Genomic DNA, 19,361 nt, shown 5'->3' with positions numbered 1-19,361 from the left:
TGAGTTCCAACACTGACCAAGAATGTTAGAACTTCATAATGGAGTTCACCTAATTCAGATGCGCTGGGAGATGGCAGACCCTTGCCTCCTTACCCAGTGCTTATTCCAGGATACCATGTTTTCCTAAGTAATTCCTTCCATTTCCACTGGTTGAATTTGGCGGTACCGGGCCACTTTCCAGCATTAGACATAACCCCAGTGTGTGGCCCTGGCTCTTGAGAGTCCATTGAGGAATGGCCACAGGGGACCTGTTGGGCCACCAGATCACAGCTGCCCCTTGCCACCCTTTGTCAGGTTATGTAGGCTTAATTCCCCAGCTGTGAAAAAGAAAAGGCATAGCTGAAAATATTATCCCCTAGTCTTTCTGTCTTGTCTTGAAGGTGCTTGACATCCTCCAGCACATCCAGACCCTCGACCCCGGGCAGCACGGGGCGGTGGGCTATCTGGTGCAGCACACCTTAGAGCACATTGAGCGCAAAAAGGAGGAGGTGGGTGTGGAAGTGAAGCTGCGTTCCGACGAGAAGCACAGAGATGTTTGCTACTCCATTGGGCTCATTATGAAGCATAAGAGGTGAGTGCCATCACTGCACGTACCATGGCAACAGCACCCAAGAGCTAGCCGCTGACGTGCTCAAAGGAGGAATCGGACTCCTGATTGTCCACTACAGGAAGGACAGAAAGGTGAACTGAATGTTTCCTTAAAAAAAAAAAAAGAAAAAAGAAAAACGCACTTTCCTAACTGAGGGAGGTCTGATGTTTTAGTCACCCTTAGATGTTTGACTCCTCTCTGTGCAGGAAGATGGAAGCAGCTCTAAGCAGAGGGTTTTTTTTTTCTCCTTTATTCTTCCTCTTCTCCTTTTCACCTCCATCCTTTTGAATCTGAGTTGTGGATAAGGATTTGCTGGGTCACAGGGTATGTGCATGATCACTCTACTAGGCAAAATTAAGCTTTCCCAAGTGATTGTACTAACTTACATCCCACCAGTGTGCTAGGAAAATGTGAGAATCTTCTTGCCCACATTTGTTATTGTCAGGCCTTTAAAAACTTGCTTTTTTAAAGCAAATGATATCTTTTTTCTTTTTTCTTTTTTTTTTTGCGTTTTAATTAGCATTTCTTTGATTACTAAGGAGGCTGAGGTTGTTTTCACAGTTACTGGTCATTCAAGTATCCTCTTTTCTTAAGCACTTCAAGTAGTTTTGTCTTTTTCTATTGCATTAATAGTCTTTTCCTGTTGGTTTGTAGTCAGTCTTTATTCTGGATACTACTCTGTGTCAGTAAAAGTTGCAAATATCTTTTCCTAGTTTTTGGCTGGTGTTCTTTACTCTTTTATTGTGTTCTCTCCGTTAAAAAACAACAGCACTATTGTGGGGAGCAGATGTGACTCCAGCAGTTAAGTGCCCGCCTTCCACACGGAAGGCCCCAGTTTGGCTCTCAGTGCCTCCTGGAGGGGGGAAAAAAGGGAAGTGGATGTGACTCAAACGATTGGGCTCCCATCTACATTATGGGAGACCCCAGGTTCAATTCTCAGGGCCTCCTGGTGAAGGCAAGCTACCCCGCACCGCTGCAGAGAGCTGACAGTGAGTGCAAACAGCAAGGTGGGGGGCGGGGATAAATAAATCTTTAAAACAAAAACAAACAGCAACCAAAACGAACGAAAAAGAGCAATTCAGGGAAGTCAGTGTGGTTCAGTGGTTCAACTCTGGCTTCCCACACACGAGGCCTCAGGTCTTTCCCCAGCCCCAGTAAATTAAAAAAAAAACTTATGGAAATTTCCACACATCTTTAAGAATAGAGAGACGAGTATAATGAAATAATGAATCAGATGGTGTTCCCTGATTGAGAAGTTAAAACAGAGTCAATTTTGTTTCGTCTCCATTTCCATGCCCTCCTCCCAATGTCATTTCATCTGTAGCAATTTTATTATGTTCCTGTAAAAGGTAAGGGCTCTTTTTTGTTTGTTTGTTTTTTGTTTGGTTTTTTGTGTGGGACCAGTGCCAGGGATTAAATCTAGGACCTCAGATGTGGAAAGCTGGCACTCAGCCACTGAGCCCCATCAGCTCCCAGGGCTCTTGGTGTTTTGTTTTCTTTTGTTCTAAATACATTTACCATCTTGTTACCACGTTTTTAAAATAATTCTTTAGCATTATCAAATATCTAGTCAGAGTTCTTTCCGCATTTGCTTCATTTCCTCATTTGTTTGTAATAGTCTGAATCAGAATCCTTCAGTATCTTGATTTTAATTATGTCAAATTGATCACTTTCCTTTATGGATTGTATTTTTAGTACCTTGTTTAAACAATCTTTCTCTATCTCGAGTCATTGAAGATATTTCATATTTGCAAAGTTTTACGTTTTACATCTAGGTCTTTGTTGTACTAAGAACTGATTTTGTGTATTGCCAGGTCAGGGTCCTAATACCATTTTCGATTTGGACAACCACTTGTCCCAGTGCTGTTTGTTGAAAAGTTTATTCTTTTCCAAATGAAGTGCTATGTTGATAAGAGGGGTTTAAAGAGAGGTGGGAGGAAGGTGTCCTGAAAACTGACCCAACATGGAGTAAAAGCAGGTAAATTTGTAAGAACATGCATTTAAGAGGAGCCAAGCTGTTTCATAGCTTCCTTGACAAGGTTCCAGGGGATTGATTTGTCATTGCTATTGTGTTACTTAGATATGGCTATAACTGTGTCATCTATGGTTGGGATCCCACCTGCATGATGGGACATGAATGGATTCGAAACATGAACGTCCACAGCCTGCCCCATGGCCACCATCAGCCCTTCTACAATGTTCTGGTGGAGGATGGTTCTTGTAGATATGCAGCCCAAGGTAAGTAGCTAGTTCTGTATATGCCCTTAGTGACAGCTGGGCATATTTTAAACACAAGCCTGGGCACACTGATACTGTGGGTGCGTGTCATGCATTTATTTAAAACTTAGGCATTTGTCCATGGCTAATCTCATCAGAGCTGATACTCAGCTAGCATGCCTGTGTATACACTGGTATGACATAACAGGGGTTAAATAATTGCTCTCCCAAGTTCCCTCCCTACCACCACCATGTCAGCCAGGACCTTATTCCATTGCTGTTTCCTGCCTCCCAGCCACTGCCCTTGGCTTCCCTCAGACAAAGAGGGCCAGTCTCTGCTCTTCCTACAATGCCTGTCTGGACTAAAGGTCTCCAGGTGGACACTGGGGGAGATCCCCAGCACCTTCTGGCCCCATCTGAGGCTGTGGTTCCTAGCTCTGGTTTCTCACCCCCTGTCCAGAGACGCCCTCGCGTGGCCATTTTTGGGAACTGCAATCTACAGCACCGGCTCCAGGAGCATCCAGAAGGAGAGCCAACACGTGTTTGGTAAGGGGGGCCACTGCCAGCACTGGCAAGGTGCCCACCCATGGTACTCCTGAGATGGGCAGACCGAACCTAAGGAGGCAGTTTATGGAGACAGAAACACATTAAGTCTGAGTCTCCCTTTTCTTCGTTCCTGTTGAATTTGACCTCCATTTAACAGGGTGAATTTATTGAATGCCCACATGTCATGGCACTCACAATGTTAATTTTATTAATAAAATGCATGTAAGTACTAACACGTACATACTATTGACAGACAGCATTCTATCTCTCTGAGAACTGTAATTATCACCATCACATCACCATCCTCATTTTACAGATAATGACCTAAAGCACAGAGAGGTCATTTAAATTTTAACTTAACCAGGTAGCTAGTCAGAAAGACTTCTCCTTAACCATCATCCTACCATCTCACTTCTCTGACCTGGAATATCAGGTTTGACCTAACTAAATATTATATTCTGATATGTTATTTTCATGTCTTAATAATAGAATTATTAAATGCCTGAGAATCTCAGAAGTGTGAAAAAAAACTAGAAGTTTTCATGTTATTATTGCTCATTCATCAGAAGCTGCGAGGGGACCACCCACATCCTCAGTGAACATGAGCGCAGTTCTCTGTTGAGACTGCCAGGGCTTACTGTCCTTCACTGCGGGGGACCGCGGCGGGGTCAACAGGGATTCCTGCATCAGTTGAAGGCTTGAAGGCTCCGCTCTGTCTAAAACGTGATACAAACAATTAGAAATCAGTAAATGATGTGGAAATTATTGAATGTTTCCGTGGACTCATTGCACCACCCCTCCCATCGCTTGGTACAATTTTTATAATACGCATCCTTGGCATATCTTGAGTGAAGGGCAGTTTTCTTTTCATCAACACCCTGGGGCCAGTGTCTGTGGCCTCACCATGTGCATTTGTTGCCCACTTAGACAGGTAGTATTAAGACTTCCAGTATTTGAGATTTGAGCATCTAGAGACATTTATATTGATTTGTAAATATGCATTTTAGAGTGGGTAAAATGAGTATGTTGGTTTTAGACGTTCTGAATTTGTCCTGTCCATGTTGAAAAATTCAGGAATTCATGTAACCAAATTAAATGAGCATGGATATATTGTTTATATCTGTAACTGCACGTGGTGATGACTTTGTAAAAGATTTATTATCTGGTTGTCATCATCTAGAATTGGGATTAAACAAAATAATTGTGGATAATGTTAGCAGATTTCCTTTTTGAATCTTTTAAGTTTTTTGAATCTTTAGAAAATTCTTATAATTAAAAAGCAGTTAATTCTCAGTGATAGTTTTCTGCCTTTTTCTGCTAATGGTTCTGTCAGCACTTGGTTGGTGTTTCCTAAGGGTCTGTGGTATGGCGGCTGGGGGAATGCAGAGGTGAGGAGGGCTCCTTGGCAGGCCCCGCTGACACAGGGCGCTCCTCAGGGCTCTTCTCACTCCTCAGACCTCTGCTGGACGCCTTCTCCACACTTGTGGTTTCATTAACCATCCAAGTGCAGGCGACTCGCAAAGCCAGATTCCCATCCAGAGCTCTCCTCCGGCCTCTCTCTCTCAGCATCTGCACTTGAACAGCTCTCAGGGGTCTTCACATGTCTCCCTACATGGTCTAAACCCCAAACTCGTGGTCTGCTGCCCTCAACGACCTGCCCCTTCCTCCCTTCACATGGAATGGACCTCCTACCTGACTTCTGTTCCCTTTCCCTCCCCCAACAAGTCACACCAATCCTGTCGCCTGAATGCCTCCCGTATTTCCATCCCCTTATTGCACTTCCTGTTGCCCTGCCCTTCTCCTTGCCACAGGTATTTCTTGCCCAGATTATTGCACCGTCCTCCTAACTGGTACCTGCCTCCAGGCTAGCTTCCCACCAGCACATTTTCCTGACCCTCAGCTCAAGCAGCTTCCAAACAGGCACATCACACCAGGTTCCTCACTGCTGAAACTAACCCCTCAATAGTTTCTTGTTGGCCTTAAGGCAGTCCAGATTCCTTTACTTGGCCCATGAGGCCCAAAAGCTATCTTGAGCCTCTCTTACAACCTCATCTCCTACTCCAACTCAGTTGCACTCCAGCCAGATCAAGCTTTTTTGTCCTTTGAGACCATCATTCTCTGGCCTTCCCGTCTGCACTCAGGTAACTGCCTGTCTCCTTTAAAGCCACTTCCTTCTGAAAGCCTTTCTCATCCCTTGCCTTCTCCCCTGCCCAGGTTAGGTCACTGTCCCAGCTCTGCCCTCCCCAAGGATGCATTTTCGTGAATCACAGCAAACCCGCCTTCACCATTTCCTGTCCAGTGGTCTGACCACCGTCATCCTTTCATCCCTAAGCTCGAGGAGGCAGTGACCACATCATCCCTAGTAGGTTCTCAGGTTCTGCAGGATGGAGGGGTCCCTACCTAAGAGCCAGCCTTGTAAACAGAAGTAGAAGCCAGTGAGATGAGTGGGACTAGCATATAATTGAGAGACTGATTTTTCTTACGATTTTGTATTAGGGCATTTTGAAACATGAAACATCTAAAACTCCATACACCCCCCCACTAGATTCAGCAGTTAACTTTTTTTTTTAATTCCCCCCCCCCTTTGTGGCTTTTTGCTTGCTGTCTGCTCTCTGTGTCCTTTCGCTGCGCGTTCTTCTGTGTGTTTGCTTGTCTCCCTTTTTTTTGCATCACCTTGCTGAGTCGGCTCACTGTGGCGCTTGTAGGCCAGGCAGCACTCTGCGGCACTTGCAGGCTGGCACCTCTCCATGGCGTGCAGGTCAGCCTGCCTTCACAAGGAGGCCCCAGGACGCGAACCCAGGACCTCCCATATAGTAGACAGGAGCCCAATTGATTGAGCCACAGCTGCTTCCCAGCAGTTAACTTTTACTGAATTATTTGTTTCATCTGTAGGGATTTTTAATTTTTGCTGAATCATTTGAGAGAACATTGCCAGTATCACAATCTAAATAATCGTACATCTTCTAAGAATATGGACATTTCTCTGCATAACCACAGATACATCATCAAACTAAAAGAATAATAATTTCACAATGTCTAATATTTAGTCATTTGTCACAAGAATATCTTTTCTGGTTTGTTGTTGGTTTTTTTGTTTTTAATTAGAATCTAACCAGATTTCATGCACTGCTTTTGACTATTATGTCTGTTCACTCTATCTTATTCAAGTAATAACAGTTCCTCATATTTTTCTCTTTCATATGACTTTGATGTTTAGAGAGTCCAGGCTGGTTGTATTATAGATTGTCTTAACATTCTGGATTTGCCTCATTTCCCTATTTGTGTTTTGTCTGTCAAATGGAAGTTCTTCTTGATTACAGTCGGGGTAAATATTTTTGGCAAAAATACTTCATATCAAATGCTCTGTGCTTCATGTTGCATTTTATCCAAAAACCTATGAAGCTTGATTGTCCCACTATTAGTGATGCTAAGTTTGATCATTTGGCTAAGAGAGAGATTCACTAGTTGTCCCTTGGCAATTAACAAGATATCTGTGGGGTCTTACTTTGGCATCCTGTGAATGTATATCCTGTTCCCCATAACCTTTTTTTTTTTTTTTTTAAAGATTTATTTTTTATTTATTTCTCTCCCCTTCCCCTCCCCCCACAGTTGTCTGCTCTTCTGTGTCCATTTGCTGTGTGTTATTCTGCGACCACTTCTATCCTTATCAGTGGCACCGGGAATCTGTGTTTCCTTTTTTGTTGCATCATCTTGCTGTGTCAGCTGTCCGTGTGTGTGGTGCCATTCTTGGGCAGGCTGCACTTCTTTTCGCGCTGGGCGGCTCTCCTTACAGGGCGCACTCCTTGCGCGTGGGGCTCCCCTACGCGGGGGACACCCCTGCGTGGCATGGTACTTACCTCGCACGCATCAGCACTGCGCATGGGCCAGCTCCACACGGGTCAAGGAGGCCCGGGGTTTGAACCGCGGACCTCCCACGTGGTAGGCAGACACCCTATCCATTGGGCCAAGTCTGCTTCCCTGTTCCCCATAACCTTTAACCTTACAGTTTGTTTTAGCACCCATTGAATGTCTTTTCCTAAATTATTATGAGAATTGCAAAATGGTGATTTTCTAATGCTTTCTTTCTACTTCTGTAAGCAAGACCTTCCTTTCTCTTCCCCCTTTGCTCCCTTACCATAGAGTCTTAGGTTTTCATTTTCCAGTGTGTTATAATGGTTTGGGATAATTTTAAGACAAATTAGCCAATATTTGAGCAGTGGGAAACTGGGAGAGTCTAAATTTTTTAAACACTTATTTAAATGTTTTTCAACATTTCTGGGTTATTGCATTAAAAATTATTTTGTTTTTAAATGTTTTCTTAAGCAAAATTTTCAGCCTTTGATTCCAGTGATCCTCGGTAGAACAATTCTAATTCTTAGCTCTCTAGAGAGAGTTGGAGAGAGAATTACAAACCTCATACATGTATGACATCTTCAAACAAATTGAATCTGCACAAAGAGAATCCCTGCTTCACCATCCCACCCCCATTTGCTAGATTTCAACCAAATCCTAATAGGAAGGATATTTATACAGTATCTTAATGTCTTTATAATTTTGTTCCCACTAGGGGACATGCTGTATCATTGGCCCTTAGATAGGAGTGCAGCAACTCCTGGCCCAACTTCCATATGTACTTCTTTTTTTTTTTTTTTTTAAAGATTTATTTTTATTTATTTAATTCCCGTCCCCTCCCCCGGTTGTCTGTTTTCTGTGTCTTTTTGCTGCATCTTGTTGTCTTGTTTCTTTGTCTGCTACTGTTGTCGTCAGCGGCACGGGAAGTGTGGGCGGCGCCATTCCTCGGCAGGCTGCTCCCTCCTTCGCGCTGGGCGGCTCTCCTTCCGGGTGCACTCTTTGAGCGTGGGGCTCCCCTACGCGGGGGACACCCCTGTGGGGCACGGCACTCCTTGCGCGCATCAGCACTGCGCATGGGCCAGCTCCACACGGGTCAAGGAGGCCCGGGGCTTGAACCGCGGACCTCCCATGTGGTAGACGGACGCCCTAACCACTGGGCCAAAGTCCGTTTCCATATGTACTTCTTAAATATTATAGAAAATGTGTATTACAGAAGTTCTGAATTGAATTAGCTGCACATATTGAAAGATCAGGAACTCAACTCTGAGGTGAAAATCTAATTCTTCAATGTGTTTTGTACATAAGGATTGCCCCCTTAGAATACTTGGTACCTGGTACACCATCACCAAATGTTACTCCCCTTTTCCATATTAGGTCATCTGTGTTCAGAATAACCCTTCCACCCACACACTCATGTCCCCCACATACGTACCTCTGAGCAGTTGGTGGCCGTGCACACATGCTGCCGAGTGTGTGGTGAGCCAGGTGAGGAATCTCTGGCATCCAAACACTGGGGATTGAGTGTAAATTGGTGCAGTCACTGCAGAGGAACTTTGGCGCTCTCTTTAAGTTGTAAAAATTCAAGTGCTCATTTTCCTAGGACCTAAAGGCACTTGCACCCTTCGATCCCTCCTCTAGAGGCTCATTCATGTCTGTGTTCAAGGAGGCTGGTTGTCCCCATGTTATGATAGCAAAAGAATTGTCATTAATAAGGAAGTGCCTGGTAAATTGTGGGATATACAAACCATGGCGTACTAAGCTGCAATTTTTAAAAGAAAAAATTTGAAGACAAATTCTAACAGTGTTTTGCATAAATATACATAAAACAATACTAAGTTTTCTTTAAGTAGATATAGGTTTTTTTTAGATACCTATGTGTACTTTTGTAGAAGTACTAGATGAAAAGGTAAACTCAGACCAGTAGGGGTTTCCTCTGGAGCCCAAGGGACTAGGCAGAAGACTTGCATAGTATTTCTATAGTTTTATAAGGAATGTATCCAGGTGTTCTTTGTGTAGCTGAAATTTTATTTTAAGATAAATATGTACAGACACATTTCCCTGAAATTTTCAGGGAATCGGGAAGGACTTCTCAATATATTCCAGGACTTAAATTTTAAGTAGTCCTGGTTTAATGTTTTATTCAATTAAGTTTTTTATTTATTACTTAGATTTGTTGTTCCTCTTTTTTTTTTTTTTTAATTTATTTCTCTCCTCTTCCCCTCCCCTACCCAAGTTGTCTGTTCTCTGTGTCCATTCGCTGTGTGTTCTCTGTCCGCTTGTATCCTTGTCAGCGGCAGCGGAAATCAGTATCTTTTTGGTGTGTCATCTTGCTGTGTCAGCTCTCCATGTGTGCGGCGCCATTCTTGGGCAGGATGTACTTTTTTCGCACTGGACAGCTCTCCTTATGGGGGGCGCAGTCCTTGCACGTGGGGCTCCCCTACATAGGGACATCCCTGCGTGGCACGGCACTCCTTGCGCGCATCAGCACTGTGCATGGGCCAGCTGCACACGGGTCAAGGAGGCCCGGGGTTTGAACCTTGGACCTCCCATGTGGTAGGCGGACGCCCTATCTGTTGGGCCAAATCTGCTTCCCTGTTGTTACTTTTAAAAGTAAAATTTTTTTAAAGCTTTTTTATTTGGTTGATTAGTATTTATTTTTCCTCCATAATACACAGTTGCCAACCCATTATATTACTATTGTTCTCTTTTAAAACATTTTTTTATTATTAAATTCTGTCCTCTTTTGCATTCTCAACAGACTAGTGGCCCAAGCAGGTTAAGGCACTGAATCCATTCCATGTTCTTCATTGGCAGGGACCATGAGCCCCCTTTTAGACCATCACTTACCTCTTCCATGATTTCCCCGATTGTCTTTGTCATACTTCTTTTGCTGGCCGCAGGTTCAGAATTCTGTGTGGCAAGCTCCTTAAGAGAGCTGTGGTGGGAAACGGACTTTGGCCCAGTGGTTAGGGCGTCCGTCTACCACATGGGAGGTCCGCGGTTCAAACCCCGGGCCTCCTTGACCCGTGTGGAGCTGGCCCATGCGCAGTGCTGATGCGCGCAAGCAATGCCGCGCCACCCAGGGGTGCCCCCCGCGTAGGGGAGCCCCACGTGCAAGGAGTGCACCCGTAAGGAGAGCCGCCCAGCGCGAAAGAAAGTGCAGCCTGCCCAGGAATGGCGCCGCCCACACTTCCTGTGCCGCTGACGACAACAGAAGCGGACAAAGAAACAAGACGCAGCAAAAAGACACAGAAAACAGACAACCGGGGGAGGGGAGGGGAATTAAATAAATAAATTAATTAATTAATTTAAAAAGAGAGAGCTGTGGAGAATAATCTAAGTTTGCCTCTCTTCCCTTATTCTGCCACTCAGAAGCTGAATAACTAACACTAAGCTTAGAAACAGAAAGAGAAAAGAAAAAGACAGTGCTGGACTGTATATATTATTGAGTTACTTTAGAGCAGTACTGACATATTGGACCAGATAATTCTTTGTTGTAAAAGTTGTTGTGCGCATTGTAGGGTGTTTAATGGCATCCCTGGTGACAGTGGTCCTTTTAGAACAAAGGAGCTTTTATGTTTTGATCGTGTCCCAGATTCTTTATCCTCTCTCTAATATTTCTGTGCATCCCTGCAAGAAAATAACCCTAACTTGGTGCCCTTGGCAACTGACTTGGTTTAGGGTTCTAGGCCATGGTCATATTACTATGAGCCTGCCAAAGGGAAACATACCTTAGACACTTCAGGTCACTGGCTACCCCTGTTAGCAGACTCCTGGTTTCATTCTTAAAAACTTGAGACCATGGACTGTTATTTTTGCAGAGTAGCATCAGCTGGAGTCCCAAATGGCACCTGTACTCTGAGTTTAGCACCATAACCCCCCTCCTTGGTCTCCAGATGCACCCCACAGTGGTGTGTTGCCCTTGCTGCTCTCACAGTTTCCTCTTTTATCTGGTTACCTTTGACTCTGGAATTGGACTGTCTGATTTGGAATCCTGGCTTCACCTGTTCCTAGCCCTCTGACCTTGGGCAGGCCCTTCACCTGCACTCTGCTGCCTGAGCACCTTGGGACAGGAGGGAACTACCCTGTGGAGTGACTAGATAGAGAGGTACACTCAGACCAATAGGGGAGCATCCTGGGAGATGGTGCCTTTGAGGTTTGCACAGGAGCTGGCACATCACCAACGTGTAGCTCAACCATATACTGGTCCCTAATACATGGCTGTCCAGGAGTTTTCTAAGTAGTATATGTTTTCACCCCCATTTCTCCCTTAGGATCATGCACATGGATTGCTCATTTTCATGACTGCCTAGTATTTTTCTGGGTCATTATGCCATCATTTATTTATGCAGTGAACTACAGTCAGACGTTTAGACTGTACATTTTGCTGACATAATAAATGGGTTCATCTTTGCACATGAGGTATACGAGATTTCCTTAGCGGTGTTGCTTCTCAGACTTGGATACTGATATATCCCTAGCTACATTCTGAAGAACAGACCTTAAACAACCTTATTATAAAGACAATTTCCTTAAATCCTTCCGTTTCATGGTAAAATATTACAGGTTGAATTAAACAACTCTTCCCCTCTCCCCAGAGACAAATAGCAGTTAAGGAGGATGCTTCTGAAAGATGCCTCACATTTATTCTGTGTACTCTGGGGATGCAGGGCCTCTAGTTTAAGGTCTGCTTGCCTTTAAAATAAAAACCTTAGAAGTGGAATTGCTAGATCAAATGGTACACTTATTTTTATGACTTCATAGAACATGTGACCTTTTAATGTTTTTACAACTGTTTGTTTTCTAAGAGTAAAGAGTCTCTTCAACTGTCCTGAGTTTGTACTTCAGGATGTTTAACCAACCTGTTTAAGATATACTATCTGTGCTGTTAGAATTATTTGACCATCAGATGACATTAATCTGAGGAATGGCTATATAGTGTGGCTTTGCATTGGCTGGAACTGAGGCTGACCTTGGAAAATAGTCGAAATGGGAAGACTAGCCCAGCTTGTCTTTGTACCCAGGCATGGAGTGTATGGATCAGCTTCTCTAGGATTGGGCACCCATGCCCAGTCTTGGTCCAGTCTTCTGGCCAGGAAAGAAGGATGCACAAGATGCTGTCCTCTCATTGAGGCCAGGGAGGAGCTGTTTTCAGATAGTCTTCTTTGAGAAGCCATCTGAAAAGATTTCAACCTTTTAGATATCTCACGAGTACTATCTTTTTTTTTTTAACCATTCCTTTTTTTTTTTTTTAATTTTTAACCATTCCATTTGTTTTCTATAACAACTAACATTTCTTTCTCAAGTGGCAAAATAGAGAATAAGGAGAGTAGATAATATTGTTTTCCTAGGGATTACATAATAGTAATAATCAGTGTGAATAAACCCTTTTGCTGTTCATCTTCCTGATTGCCCCTAGCGAGGGAACCTGCAGCCAGTATTTAAAGTATTTGGATGGAAATGTATGATCTCTATAAGAGAGGCTTTATGTTAGTAGACCAGAAGGATGGCAGGTGCAGGATTTCTAAGCAAATGATGTGGAGGTTTCTGAAGTTACCCACTGGTAAGGAGTGAACAGGCTAGGTAAATCTCATCCTAGACTCTGCTGTTTGTTAGATAAAATCAAAGGAACATGATGGGTCTCCAGTTTGCCAGTCCCCAGGCAGCTCACCTTGGAGTTTTGCTAGAGCCAAATGTCTTGCTCAGAGAATTTGGAAATACTTTTGTTCTGCAAGGAGCTGTTGGAGGGGTTGTGCCACCATCCTTCCTTCCCGATGCCTGTTTGTTGCCTTTTTCTTGTTACCTCCCCAAATTCCATAAACATCTTCTGTTTTTCCTTCTCATGCTCCTAATCCCAAAAATGGTACCTGAAAGGGGTGGAAGTTATCTGGATAAAAAGATGCCGCAGAAATTTAAGTTTTAACAAGAATGTCTGTATTCCTCTTTACCAACAGAAAACTTGGAATATAACGTGGAACCTCAAGAAATCTCGCACCCTGATGTTGGACGCTATTTCTCAGAGTTTACTGGCACTCACTACATCCCAAATGCAGAGCTAGAAATTCGATATCCAGAAGACCTGGAGTTTGTCTATGAAACGGTGCAGAATATTTACAGTGCAAAGAAAGACAACATAGAGTAAAGTCTAGTAGAGGACATTGTACCTTTGCTGCTGCTGCTATCTTCCAAGAGAACAGGATTCCAGAAGAAGATGGCTCCGTGGGTCCCTCTGGATTCACACCACCAGGAAAGCCACTTAACCGGTAGTGCTGGCTGCCTCCTGAGTTTAACTAATGTGTGCTCTCCTTCAGCTGCAAAGACAATGTTGCTCTCCGCCTACACTAGTGAATTAATTTGAAAGGCACTGTGTTCAGTGGCATGGCTTGTATGCTTGTCCTATGGTGACAGTTTGTGACATTCTGTCTTCATGAGGTCTCACAGTCGACACTCGTTATAATTCATTCATTTTAATCACTTTCCATTCTCATGTCAGTCTCTATTTGTCTAAGAACATTTCATTTACTGGACAGTTAGGGTTATACAGTTGCAATAATTTTTTTTTCTGATTCCTGTATGGAATGTGTACAATCCTAAGTAAGGATTGTTTTGTCTTTTTACCCTGAATTGGTTGCATATTCAGAGGTAAACTACACTAACAAGCTTAATGTTAATTAGAAAATTTAAATTTACTCTTTTCTTAATAATTGAAATACAGATTTCAGGTGTTTCTATTTCTTTATTTGAATTGAGAATAACAGTTTTCCCTTCCAAATCCCCCATAGATTTATGCACATATCTATTGAGCATTAGTTTTCTGTTTTACATAAAATTCTTTGAGAAAACACATAATGGCCTTTGTATATGGATCTTTCAGCATTGATCCAGGATTCCTCCCTGTAAAATGACTACTTTTTTTTTTTTTTTTTTTTTTTTTTTAAGTACCAGGCGGGGCGGGAGGGCCAAAGCCAGGACCTCATATGTGGAAAGCCCGTGCTCCACCACTGAGCTACACCAGCTCCTCTGAGTTGGTTTTTTCGTTTTGTTTGTTTGTTGTTTGTTTTGTTTTGTTTTTAGGAGGTACCAGGAATCTAAGCCAGGACCTCATAGGTGGGAAAAAGGTGCTCAACTACTTGAGCTATATCTTCTCCTGCCACTTTTTTTGTTTTAATTTTTAAAATCTACTCTGTATCGTGAGTAGGTCTTAAAATAGTGATGGGTTCTTTTGGTAGTGAGAGAAGTGCAAATCTGATATTTAAAAATATGCTCTTAGAAATCATGTTCTGAGGTCTCCAGAAACTTAAAAGTGAGGTTTCACTTTTGTAATCAGAGGAAAAAAAGGGGTAAACCTTTAAGATTAAAAAAAAAAAAAAAAGGTGATTTCATGCCCCTTGTCATTCCTTAGAGTCACTTCAAACCCTTTTTAAATGTGGTGGGGTTAGAAATAAAATGTCTTTAATTTTAAGAGTGTTCGATTAGTGGGAAAGGTGATGTGGATTTAATCTGCTTTCTCAAGTGCCATAAAGCATCAGGACAGAGACTATTCTTAAGTCTCATGGGTAAATTCTGACTTTGTATTCAGATGCCACTGGCTTCTTTTTCACGTTCTTGGTGATGAACATGAAGTTTCCAGCTTCTGGAACTCTTACCACTCTTGACCACCTGGTTCTCAAGCAAGCTAATCTTGTAATTAACCAGTAGAAACTAACTTCTGGAGTTAGGACCTAATTACTTTGCTCTCTAAGTTTAAAATAACGCAGTTGCTCTAGTGAATGAGGCTTTGGGGGCTGTGACCTACTCATGCTCCCTGCCTGTTTGTTCATTTGCATGCAGTATTTCACACCATGTTTAATTACTGCTTGTTTACGCTTTGGAAACCCTGGGATGACCGAGGTTTGGGGAAGCCACCAGAGACCACTTATTTAATAGCAAGTGAAGGCCACAGCAGCTATTAGAAAGAGAAGAGATGGTGATTTGGCCACTTGGCTCTTGAATTTGCACGGTCCAGTGTCCACATCCTCATGAGTCAAATCCAAAGTCACATTATTTGGTCTTGTGTTTGAAAACACGACCACTCAACACCTAGCCTGCCTGAGGTTGAGGTCTTTCACACTCTCATTTAAAGGTGAGAGTTATGTCATATGGAATTAATATTAATGAGATGCATTACTAAGGAACTGTGGGGCATGCTGAGAGTTAGGATTGTTGGTTTTCTGGTTTGATTTCCTTTTTACTTAGAGTAACATCAAAGCCAAGAAAGATGATTTTACCTTTACTGACCCAATTGTAAATATGTATTTAGACTGTTTTTAAATGTGTTTCTTCATGAATGCTTCATTTGGCTCCAGGAAGCCTGTATCACCTGTGTAAGTTGGTATTTGGGCACTTTATATTTTTCTAAAAAACGTGTTTTTGATCCTGTACTCTAATAAATCATAAGTTTCTTTTTAAAATTTTTCCAAAAGTTTTCTCCATTTTAAAAAGTCCTGATATAAAAGTAGAACTTTCACACTGTTAAAATATTAAATATTTGGATATATAACTTCTTTTCTCTTCAAACGAATGCCAAGATTCTTTTGTACAATGGTTAATAAATGGAACTTATCCAGAGAAATAACACCAATGGCCTGCCAAATTTCGTTTCAGAACACAAAGCCCAGCAGTGACGAGTAGAATGTCTCTTACCTCTCTTCTGATCTAAATATGCAAAGATTTGCTCTACCGAATTTTTCTTGCCATTGGTGAGTGAACAGGGCACCTTTATACTATGATTGCTCTGCTAAGTGTTGATTTTATAAGCTTGCTCATCCTTGAGAGTATATGATTGTAATGCAAAGATGGCACCTTTTGTTAAGGTATGTTTTATAAAATGAGAACTGCACAAGCACTGAGGGTTTACCAGGTTTTCAGTGCATTGTGTTAATATTGCTTTGCATAGCTGGATACGACCAGCACGGCCAGATGTTCTGCAGAGTGCTGATTCTACGCTATGTGAGAAGAGAGATTGTGGTCAAATAAATCTGGAAGAGGCTTGGCTAAAGCAAGGCAAACAATTTCCTATACTGCAGTATGTCTCAAAACCTTTAATATGCTGTTGTGCATTGTGACTTTCCAAGAGAAGAGTAGCATGCTGTGTTTACCTAACTCCTAGATCCTAGAACTCACCTCCCCCAAACATGCACACATGCGTGCACACACAGCATCTTGTGGCAGGAGCAAGGATTCTCAGATATACTTTGGGGAACACTGCCTCGGTTGTGACGTCATTTATGTCCAAAACTAGTATACCTTGTAATCCAACCAGTTTTGCCAGGAGTCTCACTTGAAAACATTATCCATCCAATCAGATTTTCAAAGGCCAGCTTTATGTTATCTCTGCCTGAGCCTTGAATAGATCTTTATTTTATCTGCATTTAGACTATGTGTCTGTTTTATGGAGAAAACCAGCATTAAATACTGTTGCTAAATCAGTTTCACTTTTTATCTACTTAAAATCATGCTCTAATTTTTAAATGTTTTGATCTTCTTTAACATATTAGATTGAATCAAGCTTCCATGTTTCCAGGCTTTCTTTTACCATCTCAGGTCCCTTCAATATAAAGAGAAGCATTTCCTGTCCTTTGTCCATATTCCAAGTAAGTCAAATTGATCTACCAGCACCTTTTTCATTTAAAGCATCTTGGGGCTGTAATAATCAAGATGTAGCTTATGTTTTTTTTTTTTTGAAGAGGAGGGAATGTTCACCTTGACAAAATGCAGAATTTGGCTATGTGGCAGCTGGTTTTTGAGACATTAATGCATGTATCGAGTGCTTATTTGGAGCCAGGCACTGGCCTGGTGTGGTCGTAATCCTCACAGCTACTCTTTAAGGCCCAGCCAGAGAGTAGATGTTTTAGGCTTTGTGGGTTGCATATTCTTCTTTGTTTTAAAAATCTAAAAACCATCCTTGGCCTAAGAGCCATAGCCTGACCCCTGCTGAGGTATAGGCACACTTATCCTTCCATTATTCAGATGGGGAAATCAAGGCCTTGCTGCTTGTTTGTGAGAAAACCAGGAATTGAACCCAGGGGTTCTGGCCACTGAGCCCCAGCTTTTCACAACTGCACTCTTGGCAATATAAGCGACTACCTCTCAGTATTTTTATTCTTTGCCTCGCAACAACTTTAGCTTTTAACGTTTCAGTTAAAACGTTTTAGTTCTGAAAATTGAAGATCTTAAGGGTAAAGGACATTCCTTCAGTGAATAAAATTATGTGCAATTATAGAATAAATGTATTATGACCATTTAGCAATGATTGTATTAGTGTAATGCCAGTTCTGTAATAAATAGACCCAAAAATATATTATGGCTCAAACACAGAGAACTTTTTTGCTCGTAGAATACCGGGCAGGGGAATGGGTTGATGGGCAACCCCTCTTGGACAGTCATTTGGAGACCTGGACTTACCAAGGTGCTACCATCTCAAGCATGTGGTGGCCAAAAGCACCCTGGGGCCACCCTCCATCAACCTCAGGGGGGGAGTGAGTGTGGAGGAACATGTACGGGAAGTTTCTATGGGCCTGGTCTGGAAGTGCCACTTCCCACTTCCACTCATATTCCACAAGGGAGGCTGGAAAACACAGCAAAGAGGAGGAAACAAAGTTGGGTTAGCAGCTACAGTTCACAGCCACTGCTGCGGTCCACTGTGCTCTTCCCACAGCAGGACTCGCCCACCACCTTCAGGCTATCTGTGAAAACAAGAAACCCCAGACTCCCACCAGAACCGCATTGCACAGTGCACCAGGCAGTGGTGCCTGCCACAGCACAGTCCACGAGGCAGTGGCACTCCCATGCTGTCTTAAATTCATAGTCTCGAAATTGGATGGCTGCTGAAGGGAAGGGGAGTGGACCTCATAGGGCAAGTCACATTCATTACTTCTGCCACGGAGGCCAGAGCCCAAGTCACCAACACACAACCTAACTACACGGGAGACTAGGAAATGTCCCGTGTACCCAGGAGGAAAATCAAAGAAGTTTGGTGGATGCCGCCTTGTCTTTGCCCACACCCAGAGTCCTCCCAGATCCTCGTTCCAGCTTAACTCAGTTCTCCAGGGGCTGTACGCACTTCTCCATCAGGCACAGATGTGGCTCCTATGCAACCAATGAACTAAAGTTATGTCAGCACCCCGCCCCCAGTTCACAGTCAGTGGTGCAGCAGGGACAGGACAGCTGCAGTGAAAATTCCCTTTTGGAAAATGAGTGAGACCCTCTGAAGTCACTGTCTCCATCAGTGGTGAAGACCCCCTGCCCTGGCAGTGGGACATTGCTTGATTGCAGCCTGATTCTACTCTCCAGGAGCAACTCCTTGTCCATTTTCTCAGCCCCGATCCTGCCTTCTGGAAGTTTCTTTTTTTGTGTCTAATCCTCCCTGGTCACATCAGAAGAGGATGTTGGAGGGGTGTCCTACCTGGGAGCTGTACATTTACAGTCCATTTACATCCTGGTACAAGTTTGGGGACCAGTCCAAGGCTTTTAAGAACCAGCTTGTGGTTTCTTTGTCAGCAATTTCCCCCAAAACTTAGCAGGTCGCTAACCTGTTTGTGCCGGTTATCATACCCAGGGGTCTTTTCCAGAGGTAATTGTTGAGCCTGCTTTATTTCCTTACTTATTTGCCCAGGTTTCTCTCTCTCGATGTAATGGTGGCTGCTTTATCCTGTTACTAGCCAAAGAGCTGAGTCTACCTGGAAATCCTTCCACGGTCTTTGTTGCCCACAGTAGTTTTCATTCTCTTTTGCTGTTGGGGTACAGAAACCGTTGTCTTTACAGTACAGCTCGGCTGCCTGAGCGCGTCTCTTTCTTGTTTTCCCTTGCTGTAAAGCACTAAGAGCAGCCAACAGTCTCTTTCTATTACTTCCCCGGGCTAGCTACAGGGCCATTGAGAATGCAGGCCCTGCCCTGGGAGGGGCAGCCTCTGGTCTTTTCACAGGTTAGCGATTGTGTCTTAACTTGGAATGACCTGTTGCGCCATATCTGTGCTAGGAGCTATGAATACAAGAGGGTTTCTGTGACCCATAAGTGCTAAAATGTATATTTAAAGACCTTTTTGATATATATTGCATAATCTTTGCTTAATATAGTGACTTGACCCTAGGCTTTCCTAGAAACTGTATTTATATATATA

General features: G+C 43.0%; 1 protein-coding gene across 22 annotated transcripts in view; it reads left to right on the top strand.

Annotated features, from left to right (window-relative positions):
- The window catches only part of FBXO21 (F-box protein 21), a 59,049-nt gene that overhangs the window by 27,859 nt on the left and 11,829 nt on the right, over window positions 1-19,361 (top strand). For 2 of the 22 annotated variants that reach the window (XR_011646506.1, XR_011646507.1), the window contains exons 10-15: window positions 381-571; window positions 2,670-2,827; window positions 13,159-13,467; window positions 15,848-15,942; window positions 16,140-16,268; window positions 16,741-16,836. Coding sequence is in view for 9 of the 22 variants with exons in the window: in XM_071209803.1 (XP_071065904.1) it covers window positions 360-571; window positions 2,670-2,827; window positions 3,267-3,457 (561 nt within the window). In the remaining 13 variants the exon portion in view is untranslated. Of the gene's footprint in view, window positions 1-359; window positions 716-2,669; window positions 2,828-3,266; window positions 4,646-13,158; window positions 17,540-19,361 lie in introns of those variants that run through there. The other 20 variants (XR_009181831.2, XR_009181830.2, XR_009181832.2 and 17 more) reach the window with 16 other exon arrangements.

Source organism: Dasypus novemcinctus, chromosome 19, assembly GCF_030445035.2.
Source record: "Dasypus novemcinctus isolate mDasNov1 chromosome 19, mDasNov1.1.hap2, whole genome shotgun sequence".
NCBI classification, from domain to species: Eukaryota; Metazoa; Chordata; class Mammalia; order Cingulata; family Dasypodidae; genus Dasypus; species Dasypus novemcinctus.
Note: the sequence above shows the minus strand (reverse complement) of the source record. Positions and strands in the feature narration are given on the sequence as shown.